Source organism: Thermobia domestica, chromosome 17 (genome assembly GCF_964235325.1).
Source record: "Thermobia domestica chromosome 17, izTheDome1.hap1.1, whole genome shotgun sequence".
Lineage (NCBI taxonomy): Eukaryota > Metazoa > Arthropoda > Insecta > Zygentoma > Lepismatidae > Thermobia > Thermobia domestica.
The window spans coordinates 53,214,194-53,237,580 of NC_137470.1; the positions used below are offsets into that span (position 1 = coordinate 53,214,194).

General features: G+C 36.0%; 1 protein-coding gene across 1 annotated transcript; it reads right to left on the minus strand.

The window, feature by feature from the left end:
- Positions 1-4,913: 4,913 nt before the first annotated feature.
- On the minus strand, positions 4,914-22,171 carry LOC145674567 (uncharacterized). The gene is made up of 2 exons (XM_081744755.1): positions 21,633-22,171; positions 4,914-9,032 (listed from the first exon to the last, which is right to left on the minus strand). The coding sequence occupies exon 1, from the start codon at positions 21,994-21,996 to the stop codon at positions 21,667-21,669; it is 330 nt and encodes a 109-aa protein (XP_081600881.1). The 5' UTR covers positions 21,997-22,171; the 3' UTR covers positions 4,914-9,032; positions 21,633-21,666.
- Positions 22,172-23,387: the final 1,216 nt, after the last annotated feature.

The window sequence follows — 23,387 nt, forward strand, 5'->3', positions numbered from 1 at the left end:
ACGTATTCGAATGAGACTCTAAGCAACGACATTCCGTTCTAAAGAGAATTTGTGTTTCTTCCCGTGACGTTAAGGGGATCGGGAAAAGTTATGTGTCTTGAAGCAGGATACGACTTTGGATACTCTGTTTATACACTTTCTATATCCGTAGGAATATATTGTATTTCACGAATGTAAATGACATGCTGTAATGAGAATATTGAGAAGTTACATCTGTATGACAAATAGATGCAAATAAATACACTACATAACTTATTTATTGCTATTAAATGATTTTCCTAACTTGTATTTACATCCTCATATATAATACCGACCTACTGTGAAAATTACCTCAGATGTTATATTTTGAACATAATAATTACTATGTTCTGCAATGATTATGTTATATATACACAACTTATGTATTCTAATGTAATTATTTTATATAATTTTTCATGCATTGCGGAAAATATAATTTAAAAAAAAGGATTAGCCTAGACGGGATTCGAACCCTCAACCTTATGATTTGAAATCCGACAGCTTACCAATGAGCTAACACAACCTTCTAGCGATGTATAACGGATCTCAAGATAATTATGACATTCATATCCATTACAAACGCTGTTTCTGTTCTACTTTGACTTTTATTTTAGTACTCAGGCGATAATTATGTTCTATTTCTTAACTTTGAGCATTCTTTTACATATGGAAAGATTCTTTAACGTATTTAAATGTTCCATTACGTATGGAGAGCTAAATGACAAACAAGCATTTGCTAACATTAAAAAAAAAATGTTTCGAAATATTGTATCATTAAGTATTTCAATCAATGTTGCTTTTTTAAACACTTGGTAACAAGTCTTATTATATTTAAAAGAAGAAAAACACATCTGCAAACTTTTTCCCGATTGCAAAGGATGGCTTGGAGGTTCGAACCTGGCTTACTTTTTCCCGAAGATACCCGAAGCTGGACTTAGAAAATTTTTGCCTCAAAACACCAATAAAGAATGCGCTCAACCTTTTTGAGACAAGGTGTACATGAAAATACTGTGGGCGAGAGATAAAGTGACCAAACATGTCAGGAGTAGAGTTAAATCAGGAACGGATTGGTTTTGGCAATGGGTCAAAGAAACCTGTAGTGGAGGCAGTGATAAAATTGTTAAAAGGTGTTTCTCTCGGCCTCGGTAAGGAAGTCAATATTGGTAGAGACCAGGTAATGTCCGAAATTATTAGATATATATTGGAATAGGACGACCTGGTCGAACATAGATGACTGTCATTGTGACACATAAAGATTTGTAATTAATAGTTATGATTAGATGTTCTGCAATATTAAATAGAGAGTCAATACTATACCATGGTTAAGGATAAAATACTATTGTCACGCCGCTGGTGCAGCGTCGAGCCGGACGTTTCTTATCGTGTCGAATGAGTTGATAGCCGGTAAATTTGCAATTAAGTTTTGGAGTGAGATGCATTTTACTTATAAGTAATGTGTGAAATTGTTCCTCGTGTAATAGTTGTTCAAATATGAGTTTATGAGGTAAATACAAGAGAATGTTGAGAAATAGAAATAAAAGTCATAGTCAAATACCAAGGTACATGATCATTATGAAGTTAAATAGTTGTTTTGAGCGGAGGTACATGAAAGTGCACGTACGAACCATTGTAAGTCGCATGAACGTGTTGTAATATTAATGGTCGTGCAAAAGATGAACGTTTTGAAGAGCGTGGGTGACAAATACTAATAGTTTATGAATATACAGAAATTGATTAGTCTCTCGCGAAGTCTCGCCTCTTCGATTTTGAACATAATGAGTGAATAGTGGTACTTCAAGTTTCGGCTTGAATTCTTCTGGAGCAAGCCGAGGCTTACACTTCTAGCTGTATGTCGGATGCGGGAATTGATACGAAGTGTTGTAGATTGGAACTTGTTTCAGATTCGGACAGCTTTCCATAGGAAGAGAATAAGTGTGCACCTCTTAGTAGGAAAACAGATTCATGGGATGCACCTGTTAGTAGGATGTTCTTTGTACTCTTGACAGCGTTTACCTTGGAGAGGAAGTGGTCGTAATGAGCAGGATTGTTCAAATCGGCGTCTCTTCTTGAAAATGAATAGTGTTTATGCAAAAGGTCGTTGATAGTATCCTGTGATGCTCTCAGAATTCGAACTATGTATGTTGGTCCTTGATTGTTCCGAATACGGATGCATTTTTAAAGGTGTATCCCACTTCAGGAAGTTCAACTTATATATCGTCATGTGTTATAGATGGAGGGACCCCTCGTACTACTATTGACATGGTATGTGGCTGAGGTTGCTAGTGTCGGATGTTGTTAAATTTCAGTTTTCCTGAACATTTCAAAACTGGATTGTCACGAATTATTTTGCGAAGTTAGCCGACTGTGATTTAATGATGAATCCATTTTTTTCTTTCTACCATTTGCGAAATATCTTTGGGTTGCCCATACTGGAGAAGTTACAGAAGTAAAATCTTCGAACTCGAGTACTTTGGATTCTAGTTTAGCAGTAGGAAGCTGTAGACATGGTGCACAGGGGGATAAGCCGGTCGGAGTGAGAGTCGGAGCTCGAGGTGCTATGAGCATTTGTATGCTTCTTAAATGGTGGTGAACTCGTCGATGATACTTGGTGGTTGCCACTCGGTTGAGAACGAGAACTCTGAGAACTTGGTTCAGTGTATGCTCTGTTTCGTCGATTTCTCCGCATCTCGTTTATCCCCAAACGAATAAATCAAATGAAATTTTGAGTTTTACGTCCCACGGATATGCCGGCTTGGCTAAGGGGAACAGCAATGATGAGCAATGAATGAAATTGTGGAATGAAGAAAGTGGGAGGAAACTGGAGAACTCCGAGGAAACCCACGCACACGGTGTTTGTCCACAGCAAAATTCACTTGACGGAAGCAGGGTTTAAACCCGAGACCCCATGCATCCGAAGTGAACGCTTTACAACTGAGCCACCCCGGCAATGTTATCTTCAAAGGATGTAAGAAACTACATACAACATTATTAGACCCATATTTTTTCTTTTTGCTGAAAAAAAAAAAATTCTTCGATATACAGCCTTCCAAAATGGCTGCCCTCCTCCCGGATTGCTCTTAAAACTGAAAAACATGTCAAACTAAAAATTTTATTGTAGAGAAACTAGTGTACTTAGTAACATAGTCGCAATAGCAGGAAGAGTATAAAGTTGTATGTTTCGGTGGAGGGCCAAAATTTGTCTATTGGTCCAATAGGAATCACGCAATTCACTCGCAATTTTGCAACTTTGGTGAAATTTTTGCTAATTTCAAACATATTTTTTCTGTCCTCACGTGCAATATCAACCATCTGCTTCTAGCATCGAAATCTACTCCATAAGGTCTCTTGAAAATGTCAAGGACTTACGTTTCCGATTATTACATCCCACGTTATAGCATGATGAAAAGCTGAAAATTTCATTAAGACGCGATGTTTGGACGCCATTTACTCAAAAAAAAAAAAAAAAACACCTTTTAAAAATCTGAATTTTTTCCATGTATTGGAGAAGTACCTAAGTATTTAATATCCGTTAACCGTTCATGCGGCTGAAGCCCCTAACATTCGCAATTAATTATTGAAATTTCGATTTTTGTACTTGGAATGTAAATATTTCCTATGGGCATTTAGGTCCTATACATAAGGCGATTTGAAAGTGAGTATGAAAATTTTGAGAGATGAATCCTGACATCAAATCCAGTAGAAAAGTTCCTATAAACATGAGTCGAATTCCGCTTTGTTTTCGAGTTACAGGGTTTCCAACTCGGAACCCAAAATCGGCTTGGGACAATGGAAAATAAAATATATATTTTGCATTAAATCAGAAACTGTGTGTTAAAGCTTTGATAAAGTTCAGAAAGTTGATTTGTATCAATATGATGATTTTTACGTGCGTTGCAATTCGGTAAGCAGTGTTGCCAACTTGGTAGAACTTTCTTTCCAAATGACACTCCGTGGATTTTATTTGATACTTGGTATTCATTAATGATTGTGAACATCACGTGAAGCATAATTTCCCATCGCCACAGTTTTCGAAAGCTTACATGTACTACAGTAAAAGGTTTTATCTTGTGTGTTATTGATACTTTGTGTGATTCGGTGTCGTGACCATCGTCCTAGTGTTCTCTGAAAATTGTTTTCACTGTTAGCATGACATTATAGTGCACTAGTTAAGTGTTTGTGTGAATAACAATGGGGAAGTCCTATTACAGTAAGGACCGTATTAAATGTGTTGATTATGCTAAAAGCCATAAAAGGATTGTGCACAGAAAGAATTCTAGACAAAAATTTTATCTTGCGGTAAAATATATGGATTGCGTACAGCGTATCTGCCCAAACGTACTATTAGGGGAGGATGATTATTTGTGTCCTGTACACAAGGCGATTTGAAAGGCAGTATGAGAAATGTTGAGAGGTGAATCCTTCACCGTAATCTAGGTTTCACCGATAACAGCCGTTTTAATGGCAACACATCCATGTTTAGCATGTTAACTGTCTGGTTAATGGTTTCTAAAACTACATTCAGAAGAACAAATTCTTTATCTTGCTGGTGCATAATTTCATATTTACACCTTTCGTGGTCACCAGTATCTCACACACATTCACGTTTTTCACGGTAAATATTCAAAGCATCCTTTAGAGAAATAATCATCCTCTCCTAATTCTACGTTTTGGCAGACGTGTTGTACACAATACATATATTTTATCGCAAGATAAAATTTTTGTCAAATATTCTTTCTGTACACAATTATCTTATGTCTTTTAGAATAATCAACACTTAATACGGTCCTTACTGTAATAGGACTTCTCCATTGTTATTCATACAAACACTGTAATTAGTGCACTACAATGTCACGTTACCAGTGAAAACAGTTTTCATGGTTCCAGAGAACACTAGGACGATGTTCACGACACCGAATCACGTAATAAACTGTTTCGTGGTTGCAGCAGAACTTCTTGAACAAGTTCGAACTTGATGTGTAGTGTTACGAGAGATTTTGCAATAATAAAAAAAATTCTTCTTCTTCTTTATTATTATTGTTATTATTATTATTATTATTACAACTTACACAGACAATTTTTATTTGACTTTTTGGTTTAACTAATGATAGCAAATATCAAGTAAATTTCACACTTAATGTTGCAAACTATCAATAACGCACTGGATAAAACCTTTTAATGAAATACATGTAATTTTTCGAAAACTGTGGTGATGTGGGGAAAATTGTGCTTCATGTGATGTTTACAATCATTAATGAATACCAAATATCAAATAAAAACCACGGAGTGTCATTTGGAAAGAAAATTCTACCAAGTTGGCAGCACTGCTTACCGGATTGCAACGCTCGTAAAAATCATCATATTGATACAAATCAATTTTCTGAATTTCATCATAACTTTAACACATAGTTCTGATTTAACGTGAAATTTATATTTTATTTTCCATTGCCCCAAGCCGATTTTGGGTCCCGAGTTGGAAACCTTGTAACTCGAAAACGAAGCGGAATTCGACTCATGTTTATAGGAACTTTTCTACTGGATTTGATGTCAGGATTCATCTCAAAATTTTCATACTCCCTTTCAAATCGCCTTGTGTACAGGACCTAAATGCCCATAGGAAATATTTACATTCCAAGTGCAAAAATCGAAATTTCAATAATTAATTGCGAATGTTAGGAGCTTCAGCCGCATGAACGGTTAACGGATATTAAATACTTAGGTACTTCTCCAATACATGGAAAAAAATCAGATTTTTAAAAGGTGGGTTTTTTGAGAAAATGGCGTCCAAACATGGCGTCTTAATGAAATTTTCAGCTTTTCATCATGCTATAACGTGGGTTGTAATAATCAGAAACGTAAGTCCTTTACATTTTCAAGAGACCTTATGGAGTAGATATCGATGCTAGAAGCAGATGGTTGATATTACTCGTGAGGACAGAAAAAAAATATGTTTGAAGTTGGCAAAAATTTCACCAAAGTTGGCAAAATTGCGAGCGAATTGCGTGATTTCTATTGGACCAATAGACGAATTTTAGCCCTCCACCGAAACATACAACCTTATACTCTTCCTGCTATTGTGATTATGTTATTAAGTACAATCGTTTCTTTACAACAAAACTTTTAATTTGACATGTTTTTCATTTTTTGGAGCAATCCGAGAGGAGGGCAGCCATTTTGGAACGCTGTATATCGAAGAAAAAAATTTTTTCAGCAAAAAGAAAAAATATGGGTCTAATGATATTGCATGTATATCCCATATAAAAAAAATAAATGAAATCTGAGACTATGATGGGGACCAATTTTGGTTTGCCTGGACGATTTGAAATGGAATCAGTCTATACTCAGTAACTTCTGAGTACACAATAAAGAATAGGTTAAGAATACGAAACATAGCTACGAACTTTATTTTTAACAACCCACATGCACATTTGCTTTACATCATCATCCCGCGCTTCAGAAACGATTGAGAGCGAAAAAGAATAGAGGAACTGTGTGACGAACTTTTAGTGCACACCCTCTTTCCGAACATACAGCACGTACTCCGGTAAAGTCATTAACACTTTGGATAAGAATGCCATTAAATTCGCTTTGAAATCAAAGACGTCAACAACTGGAGAGCAATCATGTTCCCTATTATTAGTGAGTCATTTTTTGACACACACAACCTGAATACAATTATTGCATAAAGTTTTTCTGATCAGTTTAAAGTACGTGGAAGGGACCAGGACTTGATGTTTTGATCGCTTCTAATCTTAAATTTGCCGAAGTTTCTGTCAGTAATCATGTCGAATGGAACTGTGCAACCATGTATCGGCAGCAAATCCTAGTATTGCAAGACATGGAACATGCTTTTCCGCTGGATCTACACTTGTAGCTGATGAGGAAGGTGCATCCACATTATCGATGTTGCTTAAAGTTGTTGCCTCTTACATATGAGGCAACTCCCTTACATATAAGAACTATCAAGAAGGGGTATATTTGGAGTTTTTATCTTAAAAAAAAAATAAACTTGTCGAATCGTCACTCGAATCTGCCTCGACGTCAGCCATCTTTTCTCTATGCAGCAATCCCTGTGGCGGCAAAGCAGAAGCGCCGTACGTAGAGTAGATGCGGAACTAATTTCCCGTAACATCTGACCTCAAAATACGGACTTAAGAACTTGTCTTCCAAAACTCACATTCCATTACAAAGACCAGGTACGCATTTGATGGGCTTAATGGGGTCTGATTCCTTTAATGTTTTATTCTATTGTAGAGCTTTTTAGCAGTGTATTTATTTAACTCTTAACATTTCTTCCAAAAATTGACATAACAACTTGTGAGTGCGTCAATTCTTTTCTATATGCTATGTCTAGTTACGTGTCTTGCAAAAGCTGATCCCAAACTAAACCGTATTGAACATTTCGCATGTGTTTGGTTACTGAACTGTGTTTTAACATGCGATTTCCGCAATGTGAGCTGCCAGTAAATGTTTTTGTACACTCTCCGCGCGTGTGAGACTTTTGTCCTGTGTGAATGAAAGTTTAATTTGCTATATGTTAACGTTGAGTAAATGCTATGTTACGCTACTTGCATCTCTTTTGTATTCTTATACTATACTCTTTCCCCCATTTTTCAAGTGTGAGGTTGTCATCGTGTGGGTCAACACGTATGAAAGTTAAACAAATTCCATTCCAAAGAGTAGCCACGTCTGAGATTTTGCTCCTTTGTGTACTAACATGTCCAGCCAAACTAAATCCCATTCTACACTCTTCGCACGTGTGATGTTTTTCATGTATGGATTAACATGTGTGTAACCAAACACGAACATTGATTAAATGCCTTACCACACTATTGACACTTGTGACGGTTTTCTCCTGTGTGGATTAACATGTGTGTTGCCAAACTTGAACGTCGATTAAATGCCTTACCACACTCTAAGCATTTGTGAGGCTTTTCTTCTGTGTGGATGAACATGTGTGTAACGAAATTTGAACGTAGACTAAATCCCCTACCACACTCTTGGCATGTGTATGGTTTATCTCCTGTGTGGATTAACATGTGTCTAACCAAATTTGAACGTAGACTAAACCCCTTACTACACTCTCGGCATTTGTGTCGTCTTTCTCCTGTGTGGATTAACATGTGTGTAGCCAAACTCGAACGTTGATTAAATGCCTTAGCACACACTTGGCACTTGTGAGGTCTTTCTCCTGTGTGGATTAACATGTGTGGAGCCAAACTTGAACGTAAACTAAATGCCTTACCACACTTTTGACACGTGTGAGGTTTTTCTCCTGTGTGGATTAACATGTGTGTAGCCAAATGTGAACGTAATCTAAATACCTTATCACAGTCTTGGAATTTGTGAGGTTTTTCTTCTATGTGGATTAACATGTGTGTAACCAAACTTGGACGTCGATTAAATGCCCGACCACACTCTTGGCACATATAATATTTCTCTCCTGTATGGGTTAACATGTGTGTAGCCAAAGTTGAACGTCGATTAAATGCCTTAGCACACTCTTGGCATGTGTGAGGTTTTTCTCCTGTGTGGATTAACATGTGTTTAACCAAACTTGAACGTCGTTGGAATGCCCTACCACATTCTTGGCACGTGTAACGTTTATCTTCTGTGTGGCTTAATATATTTGCAGCCAAACTTGAACGTCGACTAAATCCCTTACCGCACTCTTGGGATGTGTGTAACTTTGCTCCTGTATGAATTAACATGTGCGTAGCCAAACTTAGCATACACTAAATTTCTTTCCACACACTCTGCAGATGTATGTCCTCTCACCTGTATGTACTAACTTACCACTTGACAAAGTTGAACTTTGACTAAAGCGTTTATCACTCTTTTTATACGTATTACGCTCTTCTTTCGCCTGTGTCAGCATATGTCCTGTCAAACGTGATCGATGAAATCCTTTGCCAAACTGCATCGAAGTATGAAATTCCTCATCTGAATGAGAAATGGTTTCCTTTAATGTAATAAACTTACTCTCTTCTCCGTTGTAAGCTAATACGTTATCGCCCCTGTAACAAATTCAACAAACAAGGAAATGTGAATGGAGATAATGATTAAGTAGCAAAAAAAAAAAAAAAAAAAAAAGAAAAGAAAATGTAATCATTCGCTAAATTTCATGATAAAATTAAGCTTAATTTGTTTTATTACATGAACTATTTCAGAAATATGAAATGGAGTACCACTGAGAAGTCTCCATATCTCTCTATTCTCAAAATAAGAGGCTGTAGTTTGTTTCATTTTATCAAATTGAACAATCATTTATATCGTGGCGGTAATAAGTCTTTGACCTGGTAATGGCGGCTGCTTTGCAACAAATGCACAGTATGAGAACTAAATCTGTCCTATCTGTAGTTTCGTGTGGAGAAAAAACAAACTTGCGAACCAAAGGATTAAGAACAACTCAACTTATTAATATAAACTCTACCGAAGACCATTCACTTATATCATCATGAAAGGAAAACGAAAGGTTTTTTGAAACGAAGAAGAAACAATAACATACAACTTTCCTTGCAGAGGCAGAGAAACTTAACGTAACCAGACTAAAGACGAATCATTTACAGCGTAGTGATCGTGGTTCATTGGTCTAGGTGCTTGACCAGTAATCTGGAAGTTTTTCGATCGAATACACGTCGAGCAACTTTTGTAATTACTTTATGAATTTTGATGGCGATAAAACACGCTCTATTACATTCAAATATTTGAGTACTTGTTTGTTTCAAAAATTGAACCATCAAATTTTCAGGTATAATACTAGTGATAATAATAATTATCTCGAAGAATATTTAAAAATTAAAAACTTATTATCGCTCAGGTGATACCATTACAAGCAGAAACGTGATGTTAGGCAAAAAAAAAAATATATATATATTTCGGTTTTGTGTAGTGTTGCCCATGAAAAGACGAATTTCTCATCTCGATGCTAAAACAAACCAAACAAAATCGGGATGAGACTTAACATTTTCATTCGAGACGGGACAAGGCTAACTCACACGATCGTCATGCTTTGAAGATAAGAATCGAGACAAGACAAAAAGTATCGCAAACATTTCTCGTCTTATATCCATTCTCGAAATAGTGTATCCTACCCTTTAAGCAACAATTGCTCTGTAGACTGAATCTTATACATTATTTTGTTACTTTGTATTTCAGAGGTAACTGAATTATGGTCTTTGTATATATTTTTGTAGCAAAGCTTTTATAATTACATCTGCAGACGCCACAAGTTAAATTATTACATGCTTCAGTGTTCAATTATATTCAATTCATTTATTACAGTTATTGTCCTGAAAACGTACAGTAGAATTTTTTCGACACAAAGTATTATCAGAAAACTTTCGTTTAAATTTGAGTAACTGTAGAGCCACAGATGGAGTAGGTCATTGAGTAAGTCGATCGTGGGTCAAAAGCACGCGACTCACTGCGACCCACCACCACCATGACCCATTACGACCAACCACTCACCATGACCCACTGCGATCACGACCCAGAAGTATGTATCTTCTGCACACCAAACTACAGATATGGAAGAATTAGTTCTTATACTCTGCATTTGTTTCAAAGCAGTAGCCACAAGGAGCGTAACAGATTGAGTGTCGCGCGTAGCGGGAGGTTGCAAGGGTTGTAGGGAGTTGCAGAGGGGTAGGTGCCGAAGAATGCAGGAGGGAACATGCGTTTTGCTGTGATCAAATCATATAAACTGTGCCTACCTTTCCCAGCGATAGTGTAAAATATTTCTTCCCATAAATTGTTTTCGTGTGATTGTAACGTTATAATTAAATTTAATGATTTTTTGTCACATTAAACCAGTTCGAATACTAAGATAAGTCACCACTAACAGGCACTCTTCGTTTATACGTATCTTTGTAATAACTAGTGATTGCATAACTTTCAAATTAGACACATCACATTCACCACAACTACTTTTTATTCTGTAATCTCCATTAACAATTACCATTTGCCATATCAAACCGAGACAAAAACTCTAATGTTATTACTGTAACCACAATTACAGATTATCTACCTAAAACCAACATATCTTCTATATATTTTTTCATCTCCTTTTTAACAACAGATTGTGCACTTTTAAGTAGCTCCATTGCCCAAAATAGCTAAAAAAAATTGAAATAAATCACAAATATGCAATATCGATGCATCATCTGAATTGGCATGTCATGAAATCAAGGATACAGAAAAGAAAAGTTTCAGACTATGTGATTTCAGTGATGTCCTTAACAGAATCATTCAAAGTGGGTCTAATCGCTTTTCGAAACACGAAAATGTCAAATGGGACTTGGTATGTTTCGATCCAAGGCGGAATTCCGATTTTAAAGACGAAATACATTGAAATGTAATGAACAAAATCTGCGGCATAGGTAAAGGGAAACCAATCGAAGAACTAGAATTGAATGCAGATATTTGGTCCAAGACATCGCAAGGAGATGTTGTGAGTGAATATGATATTGAATATATAAGTAGTGAGTATGAAGAGGAAGCATGGTGAGGCGATATTCAACCAGGGATGTAGGAAATCAAAGTAAACTTGCAAGTCTTGCCTTACGTGTGCTTTCAAAATCATATATGTTTATCGCATGTATGCCTTACGTTATACATACCTCTTTAAAATATAAAAGTTCCTCCTTACTATCCCTTTTACACAAGTAAAAAAAAAAGCGAGCGTAAAGCTGTAAAAGTTGTAAACGAGCGTTTTTCATTCTCGTTAGTATTAAATAAAGATTAAGGGCGAATCTCGGTCAAAACAAACTTGAATCGTTTATGTTAATGCAGCATGAAAGGGATATACTAAATAAAGTGAATAAAGATGTCTTAATTAATAAACTTTGTCATGATAATTCACAATTGAAAATATTTCTGATATAAAGTAAGAATGTCCTTGCTTCATGTCATATAAACAAATCAAAGTAATAAAAGTTAAATGTTATATATATATATATATATATATATATATATATATATATATATATATATATGATACACTTCCACACACTATATATATATAGTGGCAGTGCATCAATAGTAATTAATCTGTCTGAAACCCAAGTCAACTATCATAACTCCATTTTCGGGCTGTCAACAAATATGTGTAAAAAGCAGGATGCCAAATACCACAAAAAAGGTAGATTGGCATATTGTTACATCACCTTTTCATTTGAGTTTATCCACCACTGTTTCCTAAAGTGATAATTTATCACAAATTATGAGAAACTACAAAGTATAATCTGGTTACTGATAGTTCGAAAATTCATTTAGTTCACTGCTTTCATACAGCTCAATTGAAGTCCATTAATATAAGGGATCTAAGTTATACATGACGTTTCCAATAACGTTTATTTATATTCGGAAAAATACTCGCCGGATCACTACATGCAAACTAAGAGAACCACATCGCACTGCACTCGAAGGTCTACCAATGAGTGAATTACGTCGTGGTTCTCCTTCCAGCTTATATTCCACAATGAAGAGTCAATTTCCTAGGCATAAATATGCCTACTTCGAAAGTTAGTTCTCTTGACCGCCAGAGTCTTCACCTTATGTTTGATGTAGATGTTTTATTGGGTGTAACGGAATAAAATTATGTGGTTTTGAAACTTACAATTTTGAGCGTTTAAACGGTCTGCGAGGATAGTTTGTAATAATACTCCACATACAACTGTTGATCAGCTTTAAAACGACACCCAAGCCTGTATCCTATGAGCTTTGAGCCATCAGCAAGTGCTAATCGAACAAATGTCAATTTCATTTGAAATGTAAAATCTAACTTTAACTTTTAAGGCTTCACTCCTGAACTTCCTGAATTTATATAGAATAGCTCAGCGTTTACAGCTTCAATTGCAAAAATATGGACCTGTCCAAAAAGGCAGTATGATGTGTGGTAGAAGCTATCAATACACACAAGAACTGACAAAATGATAGAAAACTCATATATTGGTGGAATTCAATCGAAAATAATGTGAAAAAAAATTAAAAATTGACAAAAAGGTGCAAATTAAAGAAAGCGAAAAATACGCGAAAACACAAAATATATTCAAAAACGGATACACAAGTAAACTATAAACCATTAGCTCCATAACCTTCTCGTCAGTCTTGATTCCTGGTATTCTCACGTTCCTGCATTTTCGATTGGATCATAAAATATACTCCCCCGTGTAAGAAATATAATAAAAGTAGACAATAGTTTTTCTTAAAACAGTTTCTATCTTTCCCCCATAAAACTTTGGATTCATAGGCATCATCGTGCTTTCCTAATTTAAACCTGGATTCGAGAATGAAATGCAGCTTACATGGTGTATTTTTCTGTTACTAAGAAATTTTGTTCGAAAGACGAGATGCACTTCATAATATCGCATTTACGATAATATTCTTAATCTGGACTGTACAGGGCTAATTTATAAATAAATAAATAACGCTTCGCTGGCATTTTATGAGTACATCTCATTAACCCACAATGAAGTTTGACTTAACATCGCTCTCGAATGAATTTAAATAATAATGATGATGATAGCCTACAGGAGTCCTATATAGAACAACGAAAATTCGTTTATAAAATACCCTTTTCAAAGGTACAACGAGAACATTATCTGATAAAATGCTGCTGCCCCATAAAGAAAATTGAAACTAACGGTACTTAGAAATCGATTTGTGGTCATAATGACCACCCCCTTTAAAGGAAACCCAAAAAGAAGAAACCGACGTCAGGCACATTTTTTGTTATTAGGATTCTATTTTGTCAAAAAGGATACTTCACAAAGTTATTCTCTATTGATAAATCTATTCTTAATATTCTATTCGAAAGCTTTTCTTAACAAAAAAAATAGAAAATCCTTTGGGACTTGTATCTGTGGTGGGGGGCGCGGTGGCTCAGTGGTAGAGCGTTCACCTCTGGTGCTAGGGGTCCCGGGTTCAATCCCAGCCCCCGCCAAGTGAACTTTGTGGTGGACAAACGCCGTGCTCGTGGGTTTTCTCGGGGTACTCCCGTTTCCTCCCACTTCCTTCATTCCACCATTTCACTCATCTCTCATTATCACCGTCTCCTTTAGCCTAACCGGCATAGTCGTGGGACGTAAAACTCAAAGATTTCATTTTTTTTTCATTTTTTGTATCTGTGGTGATTTACACTTCTGTCTAAAATCTAAAAGAGAGCAACAAAATGTATTTCACTCACCTAATAAGAAAGACATGATCTCAAATTACATTCTCTGCAGTTAGAAGCAAAATAACAGGCAATAGCTTTTAAAGTTCGAAACGTGTTTCAAATAGAATGGTTGGAAAATTTTTCATGGTTTGAACCTGGGTTATTCTTACATTCCTTTATATTCCCAAATAAGATCTCAATTCATTTCACTCGCCTAAAGAAATGAAACGATCTCACATTATACCATCCGCAGAGTAGGAGCCGTTCTGATCACCAAGTTTGGAACAAGTTTAATGCTACGCTCAAAATTACTTTCATTGTTTGTCAGTACGGACATTAAAACTCCTTCTTCATTAAAAAAAAAGTTACTCACGAGTTACTTGCGTCTTCTACTAGAAATAACAGGATGTCAAGTATATACTTCTACGATAGGCTCAGAGCAGCGCAAACAAAAATTCCATATGGAAAGCGCTTGAAATCGAACGAATTGAAACTTACTTTGTACTTTCCACCCTCACCCTCGACATCGAATCTTGTCCTCGCCCTCGCGCACCCTCGCCCACGCGATAGAAGTTGTCCATTATCCTCGCTCGCCCTCGCCTTCGTGCTCAAAACTTTTCCTCGCCCTCGCCTTCATATCATTGAGGGCGAGGGTAATTGAGGGTGAGGAGGCCTCGAGAGGGCCTCCTTCGTGAGGATCAGAGCATCAATTATTCAACCTATTTGTTGAATTATTTCCTTATCGTCAGTGGCGTATCCAGGGGAAGCGGTAGCTCCCCCCAGAAGAGGAAACTTCTTTATTTTATATATACATATAAAACGCATCCCAGATTTTTGAGCTCTTAAAAGTAGCTCTAAGTAGCAGTATTACAACCACTACCCCCACCAGAACTCCGTCCTGGATCCGCCCTTGCTTAACATACGTCCTAAAGAAAGGAAACTAAACATATCATCGTATAACTTACTGTGGAACACCTAAAATGGAACAACTGTTACAATGGAGATCTCGGTTGATAGTGACGTTTACATCATTTATCAACAGTATCCAATGCCTTTACTTCAAAATGTTCCTTGAACTTCGGTGCAAGCATAATTATTCAGCCACACAAGGGCGGCTCTCATGAGGGTGAGGGTGAAGTTTGATGAGTGGCGGTAGAGTGACTGCCGCGGACTATCTTTCAGAATTTGACAGTCAACACGTTGGCAATCCCTGATGTATGTAGCATAACTGAGGAACTTCAACAAATTCAAAGGGAAAGATCTAAAGAGCTTAATTTTGAAACTCCGTCAGCAAACTAATAAAATACTTCAGAACACTATTGTTGAATTATCACTCGGAAATATATACCCACTCTAATCTATAACATGAATGACGTCATTGATTTGAATGTGAATCTAAGTTAATTGGTATTTTAAAATATAAACTGAAATGTGTCAATGTGCTTGTAAGGTTAATTTCGATGCTCAAATATTGTTAATATTTACCACTAATAGAGATACATTTGTCCTACCTTAGCAATGTTAAAATTTTGAATTCTTTTCAATAATTGCCATAAATATGAATCTTTGTCTTAAAAAACTACCCTAGGGACCAATTTGTGCACTTTATCACTTTGGTTTTGGTTCATTTTTGGCAGCTATCATTGTTGGAAATTTTGTTTTCAGTAATTCCCACAATTATGAAATAATATCTTTCAAACGTTGTCTCAAGGATTCCTTACACTACAAATACGTAAAGGCAAATGAAAAATGAAATCTTTAGTTTAAGATCCCACGATTATGCAAGCTAAATGCTAAAGGAGACAGAAGTGAATAATAAAAGAAATAGTTGAATGAGAATGTGGTAGGAAACTGGAGAATCACCAGAAACCCACGAACACGATGTCCTGCACCACGAACTTACTTGGACGGGAATCGAACATGCGACCCTTCGAACAAAGGTAATTTATCTATCGCAGAGCCACCGTTCATCCCTAAATGGCACGCTCAGAGCACGCCCTCGCGCACCCTCAACCCCACCATCGAAGCTTGTCCTCGCCCTCGCGCATCCTCACCCTCGCTGCCGAAACTTGTCCTCGCCCTCTTCGTCGAAGCTTTCCCTCGCCGTCGCGCACCCTCACCCTCGCCATCGAAGCTTTTCCTCGCCCTCGCTGCCGAAACTTGTCCTCGCCCTCGCGCACCCTCACCCTCGGCATGGAAGCTTGTCCTCGCCCTCGCGTCACTTTGGGCGACGGAACTTGATGGTGAGGATGCCCTCGAGAGGGCCACCCTCGCGAGGGTGAACATCTCTGTAAGTATGTCCTTAGATAAAAGAAACTAAAATTAAATTTATCCATTTCTTCTATTCTTTACCTTCTCTAAATTTTGACATCTCATTTAGGCGCTTTCAGGAACTGAGGTGGTAGTATTTCACTTCAGATCACGTTATCGCTAACCGGTGAGTGAAATAATTAGTTATTTTCTACAATCTAGAAAAGGATAAGAATATCTAGGTAAGAGCTATAAAATTATGCACAATCGTTTTATTTGTAACATGTTTTGAATTTGGATCTGTTAATGGTGTGCGTTCAGCTTTTCACCATAGGGGTTATAATTTGAAATCACACCATTTAAAAGACAAGTGAAATTACTTAAAATTTTCGAGGATCATAAACAACGAATGGGCCTAGATATGAATCACACACAATTTCTTACTTTTTTATTTATTTGAGACGTGTATACAACTATAATGATTATTGATGCCGTTTTCGATTTCAAGTGGTGAAAGTTTTAAAGATTGTTATAAATATTTTTACACATCGTTGGAATTACTATGTATTGTCCTCCATTACTCAATAGGTTATGATTATTAATATATATTTTTCAGTTATATCTTATACATGCTATATTAAACAAATAATACACAATAGGAATTTTTTGCGCAGCATTTAGGTAAAAATTCTTATTATAATAATGTACAAATTCGTATTTTACGAGGTGCCAGGAGAAATAGCACTAGCTTCAGGAAAAAAATGCATACGGAAAGAAATTTGAAATAAGAAACTGATGAGAATACAAAAGAAAAGCAACATTCTTGCGATTTCAATGTCTATTCATGATATTTTTGCAATTCCTTATCATAATTATAATAACTATTATTATAAAAATTAAACAAAATAAATACCAATGAGCCAAACCTACTGCGCCAGAAGACTACGGATTCGATACTGATAGCGGCCCTGTTTGATCATTTTCTCATCTCTACTCCTCCTAATATTTTGGGTTCTTTCACATCTATAGTGTCCTTCTCCATAACGTTAGTTAGAAGTGTATATTAACTTGCTGTTATAAATTAGTATACGAATCGATCTTCATTCTCCTAACGTGATGACAGAGAGAGAGATAAAGCGTAAATTAACATCATCTTTTTAGCACTTCCTTTTCCCCAGTTAAGTTAAAAAAATAATGATATATAACCTACTGTTTATTCGAAACTATGACGTCTTGCTGTAGTATACGAATCGAGCTTCATTTTCCTAACGTGATGACAGAGAGAGAGAGAAAGCGTAAATTAACATCATCTCTTTAGCACTTCCTTTTCCCCAGTTAAGTTAAAAAAATAATGATATATAATCTACTGTTTATTCAAAACTATGACGTCTTGCATAAAAATACTTTGAAGTACCATAAGACGGGGTTACTTTGCACATCGGACGGACTTTGCACATCGGGCGTTACTTTGCACAAAATTTTAAAAGAGATTTACAGTTTTCTGTTGGGAAAACCATGAAAGAGGAAGTTTCAACAGTCACCGTAAGATGGAACATGTAACTGTATTTTGGCTATAATGTTGGCGGTTAAATTCAGTTCCAATTATAGAGAAAGTTTGTTCTTGTAGAGGTATTGAAAGCAGTCACTGTAAAGGCTTATAAAATTTGAAACATATCATCTGTATGAATTTCTCTCGAAGTTAAAAAAGTTTCGTAAAATACTACCATGTATAGTGGGACTTTGATGCAGTAGTTGAAATTGAAATATGTATCGCTTTAAAGTCATAAAAAAACGTAAAACTCGGAGAAGGCATTTCAGCCTCTACTCGCAGTTGCTTTGCACCGGTCCAAAAGAACGTTTAGATAAAAAATCATTACCACTGGAGCCTCCTGTGTTTTAAATTTTAGGTAAATTTCCTATTTAGGTAGATGCCGGGAGGAATTTCTTGTTAGAAAACAAATTATTGACAGTGGGGTATCCAGAAAAGTAGTTTGACAAGGCCTTCACTGAAAAAGATTTTTTCTTTATTCCTTTTTTTTTTTTTTTTTTTTGTTTAGGAATCACTACACATTTAGGAGTGGGCTTGTACCTTATACACGTAAGAATCACTAACAATAGATTACCTTCACTTTACTTTCAGTCTTTACTTTCTTTACTTTCAGGCAAATCTTTACTTTCAGTCAAAAAGTGACTGCAACCGATTAATCTTATCCGGTTAGCGGAGCAGTTTAGGAATCATTCTTAAACTGCTCCCGAAATTGGATCAGATGAACCGGTTACAGTTACTGTCCGAGTCAGCGTAATGTACAATGATAAGAATTATGCTATAAGTACAAGAGCCAAAATGTTACTAAACACTATTCCTAATCAATCCAGGTGAAGCACTATCAATATTGATATCTAAATGAGGGCTACTGCTACCCCAACTCCGACTCAGGTACCTTAAAAACATCCTGAAAAAACAATATTTAGTCAAACCAATACTATAAAGCTAACGTAAGAACGAAAACTAAAAAAAAAAACTAAAAAAAAAAAACCTCATCACTAATTATAAATCAGTGCAGCATGACAAGGAAAAATAAATTACATCTCACCAACATAATGGAACCACCAGCAGCAAAACAAATACTTTGCCAAATACTCAAATGAAAAAAAAAAATCAAGAATAAAAATAATATCATCAAAAAACGAAAGCACTCACCGTTTCGCTATACCAGAACACTCATGAATAATGAACTCATAATTGATGATTCACGAAAAAATAAGATAGCAAGAACACATGCCCAATACTCAATTTCACATTACTGAAAAATGTTCCTTTCCGCAGAGACGTCGATTTATCAAAGGGAGCACACGTGTTATTATTACAAACAAGACTAACCAATAAACGCCCATTTTACTATACGTCGGAAATATCTTCAGCCTCTGACCACAACCATGACAGGTTTTTTCTAACTCAAATAAACCACACAGTGTTGCAAAGCGATATGAATTAATATCCGAATCTAATAAAAACATATTTAAAAACGACAAGAATTATTCTTTGTATTCAATTCATGAAACGATTTCTCAATCGCATTTGATAACTCGATCGTCGCCATGAAACCAAAATTCAATTACGCCCTCACCGCATCGTACACATAAAAGTAGACAGAATATGTGACGGCAAAGTAACAAACTACCAAGTGACTGTAGAGAGACAACTAGTGAGAAAAATATGAACTACCAACAATCTTTCAAAAAAGTCGTCACACAAAAGGCACGAACAGTTCCAACAAATGACTCGGCCAAAAACAGTATCAGCAAGTGACTGAATAGATTAAAGACACTGTTTGAGTCTAATTAAGGTCTTTCCTTTTTTTTTTTTTTTTTTTTTTTTGAACAAAAAAAAAATCATGCAATTGTCGGTGGTCTTCAGCCTGAAAGTTACAAACCCCGTAAATCTTCCACTGTTTATGGTTCGAATGATATTCCTGGAAAAATAAATAACCAAATAAAATCAGATCACGAGGATCACTTTTACTGTTCGTGAGTTGGCACTTTTGTGGGACATATTCTAAACTATTAGAATGTGGTTCCTGAGTCGGTGCCAGAAATACATAATTTTCTTTATAAATATCGGTAATTCAAACTAAGTACTGATACCCGTACCATCATTCTAAAATCAATATTAATAAAATGCATGTAGTTTTATGTAGAAAGTAAAACGTATAAATACTGAAGGGAAAACATTGCACAGAAACGTATATTCAACATACTTTTTTGTATATTGTGCAAAGTAACCCTACCTATGAAACGTTTCACATTTCAATTTCAACAATTACATCGAAGTCCCATTATGCACACTAGTGTTCTACGAAACCGACATAACAATGACGGAAATTCTTTTAAAATTTGGCGGTCTCTACAGTGACTGCTTTCCATACCATTACAAAAACAAACCCTCCCGGTAATTACATCTGACGGTAACCCGCAACATAATAGCCAAAATACAGTTACATGTTCTATCTTACAGGCTAGTTGAAGCTTTCTGTTTACAGTTCATGGTTTTACCGACAGAGAACTGAGAAACTCTTTATATATTTTGTGGGAAGTAATGCCCGATGTGCAAAGTAAACCCGTGTTACGGTAGCTAGCAACCACTGTAAGCGAAATGAAGTATCAAAATTCAATGTGGCACTTCATGACACGGAACTAGAAAAATGTTTGTGAACGAAGGAATTCATATAATTAAGAAATTACGTCCCTAATGTATTGTGTTACTTTGGAACACAAATATACAAGCAAAGAAAGCATTTCAGGATGTTACCTATAAAATACTTAAGAACGTACAAGAACACATTCACCACGTAAAACATATAAGTTATCCTAAATACAGCATTTTGCGCTATCCTCGTTTACGTACATTCTGCGTAATGCCATAATCTGCATAGTAATCTTATTTTAACCGGCCATCTAGCATATGCTGGTTAACGTTGTTTGTACAATAATTCGTATATCATGTACGTTCACTAGTCCCCTAAAGTGATCCTGTATAGGGAAATGAAGGTCCATACCATAGAAATGATTCCTGGGAATGTAAAAAATCGATTTCCTTGAAAGAAATGAGTGCAACTAAGAAATGGATTGATGTGTGGACCATTACAATTAATGGATATCCATTGTTGGTTAAAATATTCTTTATCTTGTATTTTGATTATGTCTATCGAAGCCGTCCGGAAAAATGGGGCTAGATACATTTGAGCTAAATCCTAAGTAAAATCGCAAACGTCCATAGTTTTTGTTCCGATATAATACATTCCACGTTTAAATTTGGAAAATTTTAGGATAATACCATTTGTTTCGCGATTTGTTATTTTACGGAAGTCTGTATATAAATAAAACAATATCGTCGAGCCCATATTTCAAATATGTGCAACAATTGGTGAGAAATGTGTAATCAATAATACAGAAATAATTATTTTATCAAGATATGAACTACATGAGATTTGTATGAGTGGTATCGATCTTATTATTATTTTTATTTGTTATACAGCTAGTCTATGTGTGCCATGCCATTTCCAAATTGTAGTTTACTAACTTACGTTAGAGATATCTCCCATACATAAATATTTCTCGTGGAGTATTGCTTTTAACGAACAAAGTTTCCGAACCCATGTAACCGTATTATCTATCTGAGCCAATTAGTATATGCAAAATTGAGCATTACCTTTCTGGCCGAACTGAATGTAAACTTTTTGTTGTTAATTGTTGGGAGTCATTAGAGTAGGACGCGAAGTCTCCTGAACCACTATTTTTCTTAGAGTTTCTGTATTACATTCAAATGCAGTCTCTTCTTTTACTGCAAATTCTGATTTCACCCTATCAACGTTTAGTTTCAGATTCAAAGAATACATTGCTGTATCCTTGTCCATTGTTTCCTCTTCTTCCGTTGTAGATAATATTAACTCTTTGTTGTCAGTCATCAGTTCGTATGTGCACCCTTTCCCTTCGAGTGGATCTTCCTGAGGTAAGTCATAAGGAATTTCTTCTTTGCACATCAATTCCAACTTAACAGACGTCTCAACAGACATTGTGAATTGAAATATAATAAGAATTTAACACTGTTCTTATACTTCCCTTATATTTTATGTTGCCAGTGTTAATGAAATGATTTACAAGAACGTTCACAAAAGCAACTTTGTATTTCCAATCTTCTTCTTCCTCCATTGAGTATTTTCCCGGTAGGAAAGAATTTTAAAATGGGAATATTCTCGTGTGTTTTCCCTGACCTATAAATTCCCGGGAAGGAATTTATTTCCAACTGTTTATTTTATTTTCCAAATTATTAGAACCAAATGACTAATTACTTTATTTTAATATATTATTATTTACTTCTAGGTTTTAAAGAATTTGGAGGTTAAAAATTTTAAAGTTTTTGACTGTACTTTATATAACTAATAATATGATTTTTTAAAGTTTCATTTGAATTTGCACTAAAAAGTAAGCTAATTGTTTATATTGGGTTGGAAGGGGGGGGGGCAAAAGCAGCAAAATGTATGATGATTTACGGAAGAAATGGGTTGATAGTGATGTTCAAGTAGTCATGAAAGTATCGAACACAATTTCTTAGGGCAGTAGGGGATTTGTACAAACCGTTAAAATAAGTGGAAGTGATTTATGTGAGAAAAGAAAGTGAATTGTTGGTAACGAAGATATAAAACAACGTGCCATGCGGGGCTGTATCCCGCCTTCACTCGCTAACGCTCGCTCTGCATTGCATTCTGAATTTAATGTTGGTAACGAAAATTATCTCGCCCATCTTAGCCACAAAGCAAAGGACGTTCTAGGTCCTACACAAAATACACAGGGTTGCAAGAACTACAAAGTTATAATGTACAAAAATAAAGGCCTATAGCCACCCTACTCCAGGCTCAAAAGGACCCATGCATTCATCATCCCTTTACTTAACATACAAAAGTTTGTGCTGCTAAATGTCATGGTATCAATACCACAAGACATAAACGAAATGGTTCAAATTTTTTTAAAAAAACTTTTGTTTCCAGGGTCGTGCACGTTCAGTAGCGGATCAGGAAACATGAAATCATCATCCCTATCATCCCTTTACTTACTATACAAAAATTTGTGCTGTAAAATATTGTGGTACCAATACCACAAGACATAAACGAAATGGTTCAAATTTACAAAAACTTTTTGGCCAGGGTAGTAGTAGTAGTCCCCCCCGTATGGCTCGCCGAGTCAGCAAAAATTTCTCGATTCTGATTGGCTGAGAGAGGTCACGTGACGTTAGGCCCCGCCCACGCGGGAAATTCAAATTTTTTAGGTCACGTGGTATGACGTCATGAGTCACCCCGCGGGGAAATCCCTCACTAATTTGTTCCCTTTTACGGGTAAGATGAGTGTTTATGATTGGTTGATAGCTGTCACGTGATTTTAGATCCTACGATATTTGAAATTCGTTCCC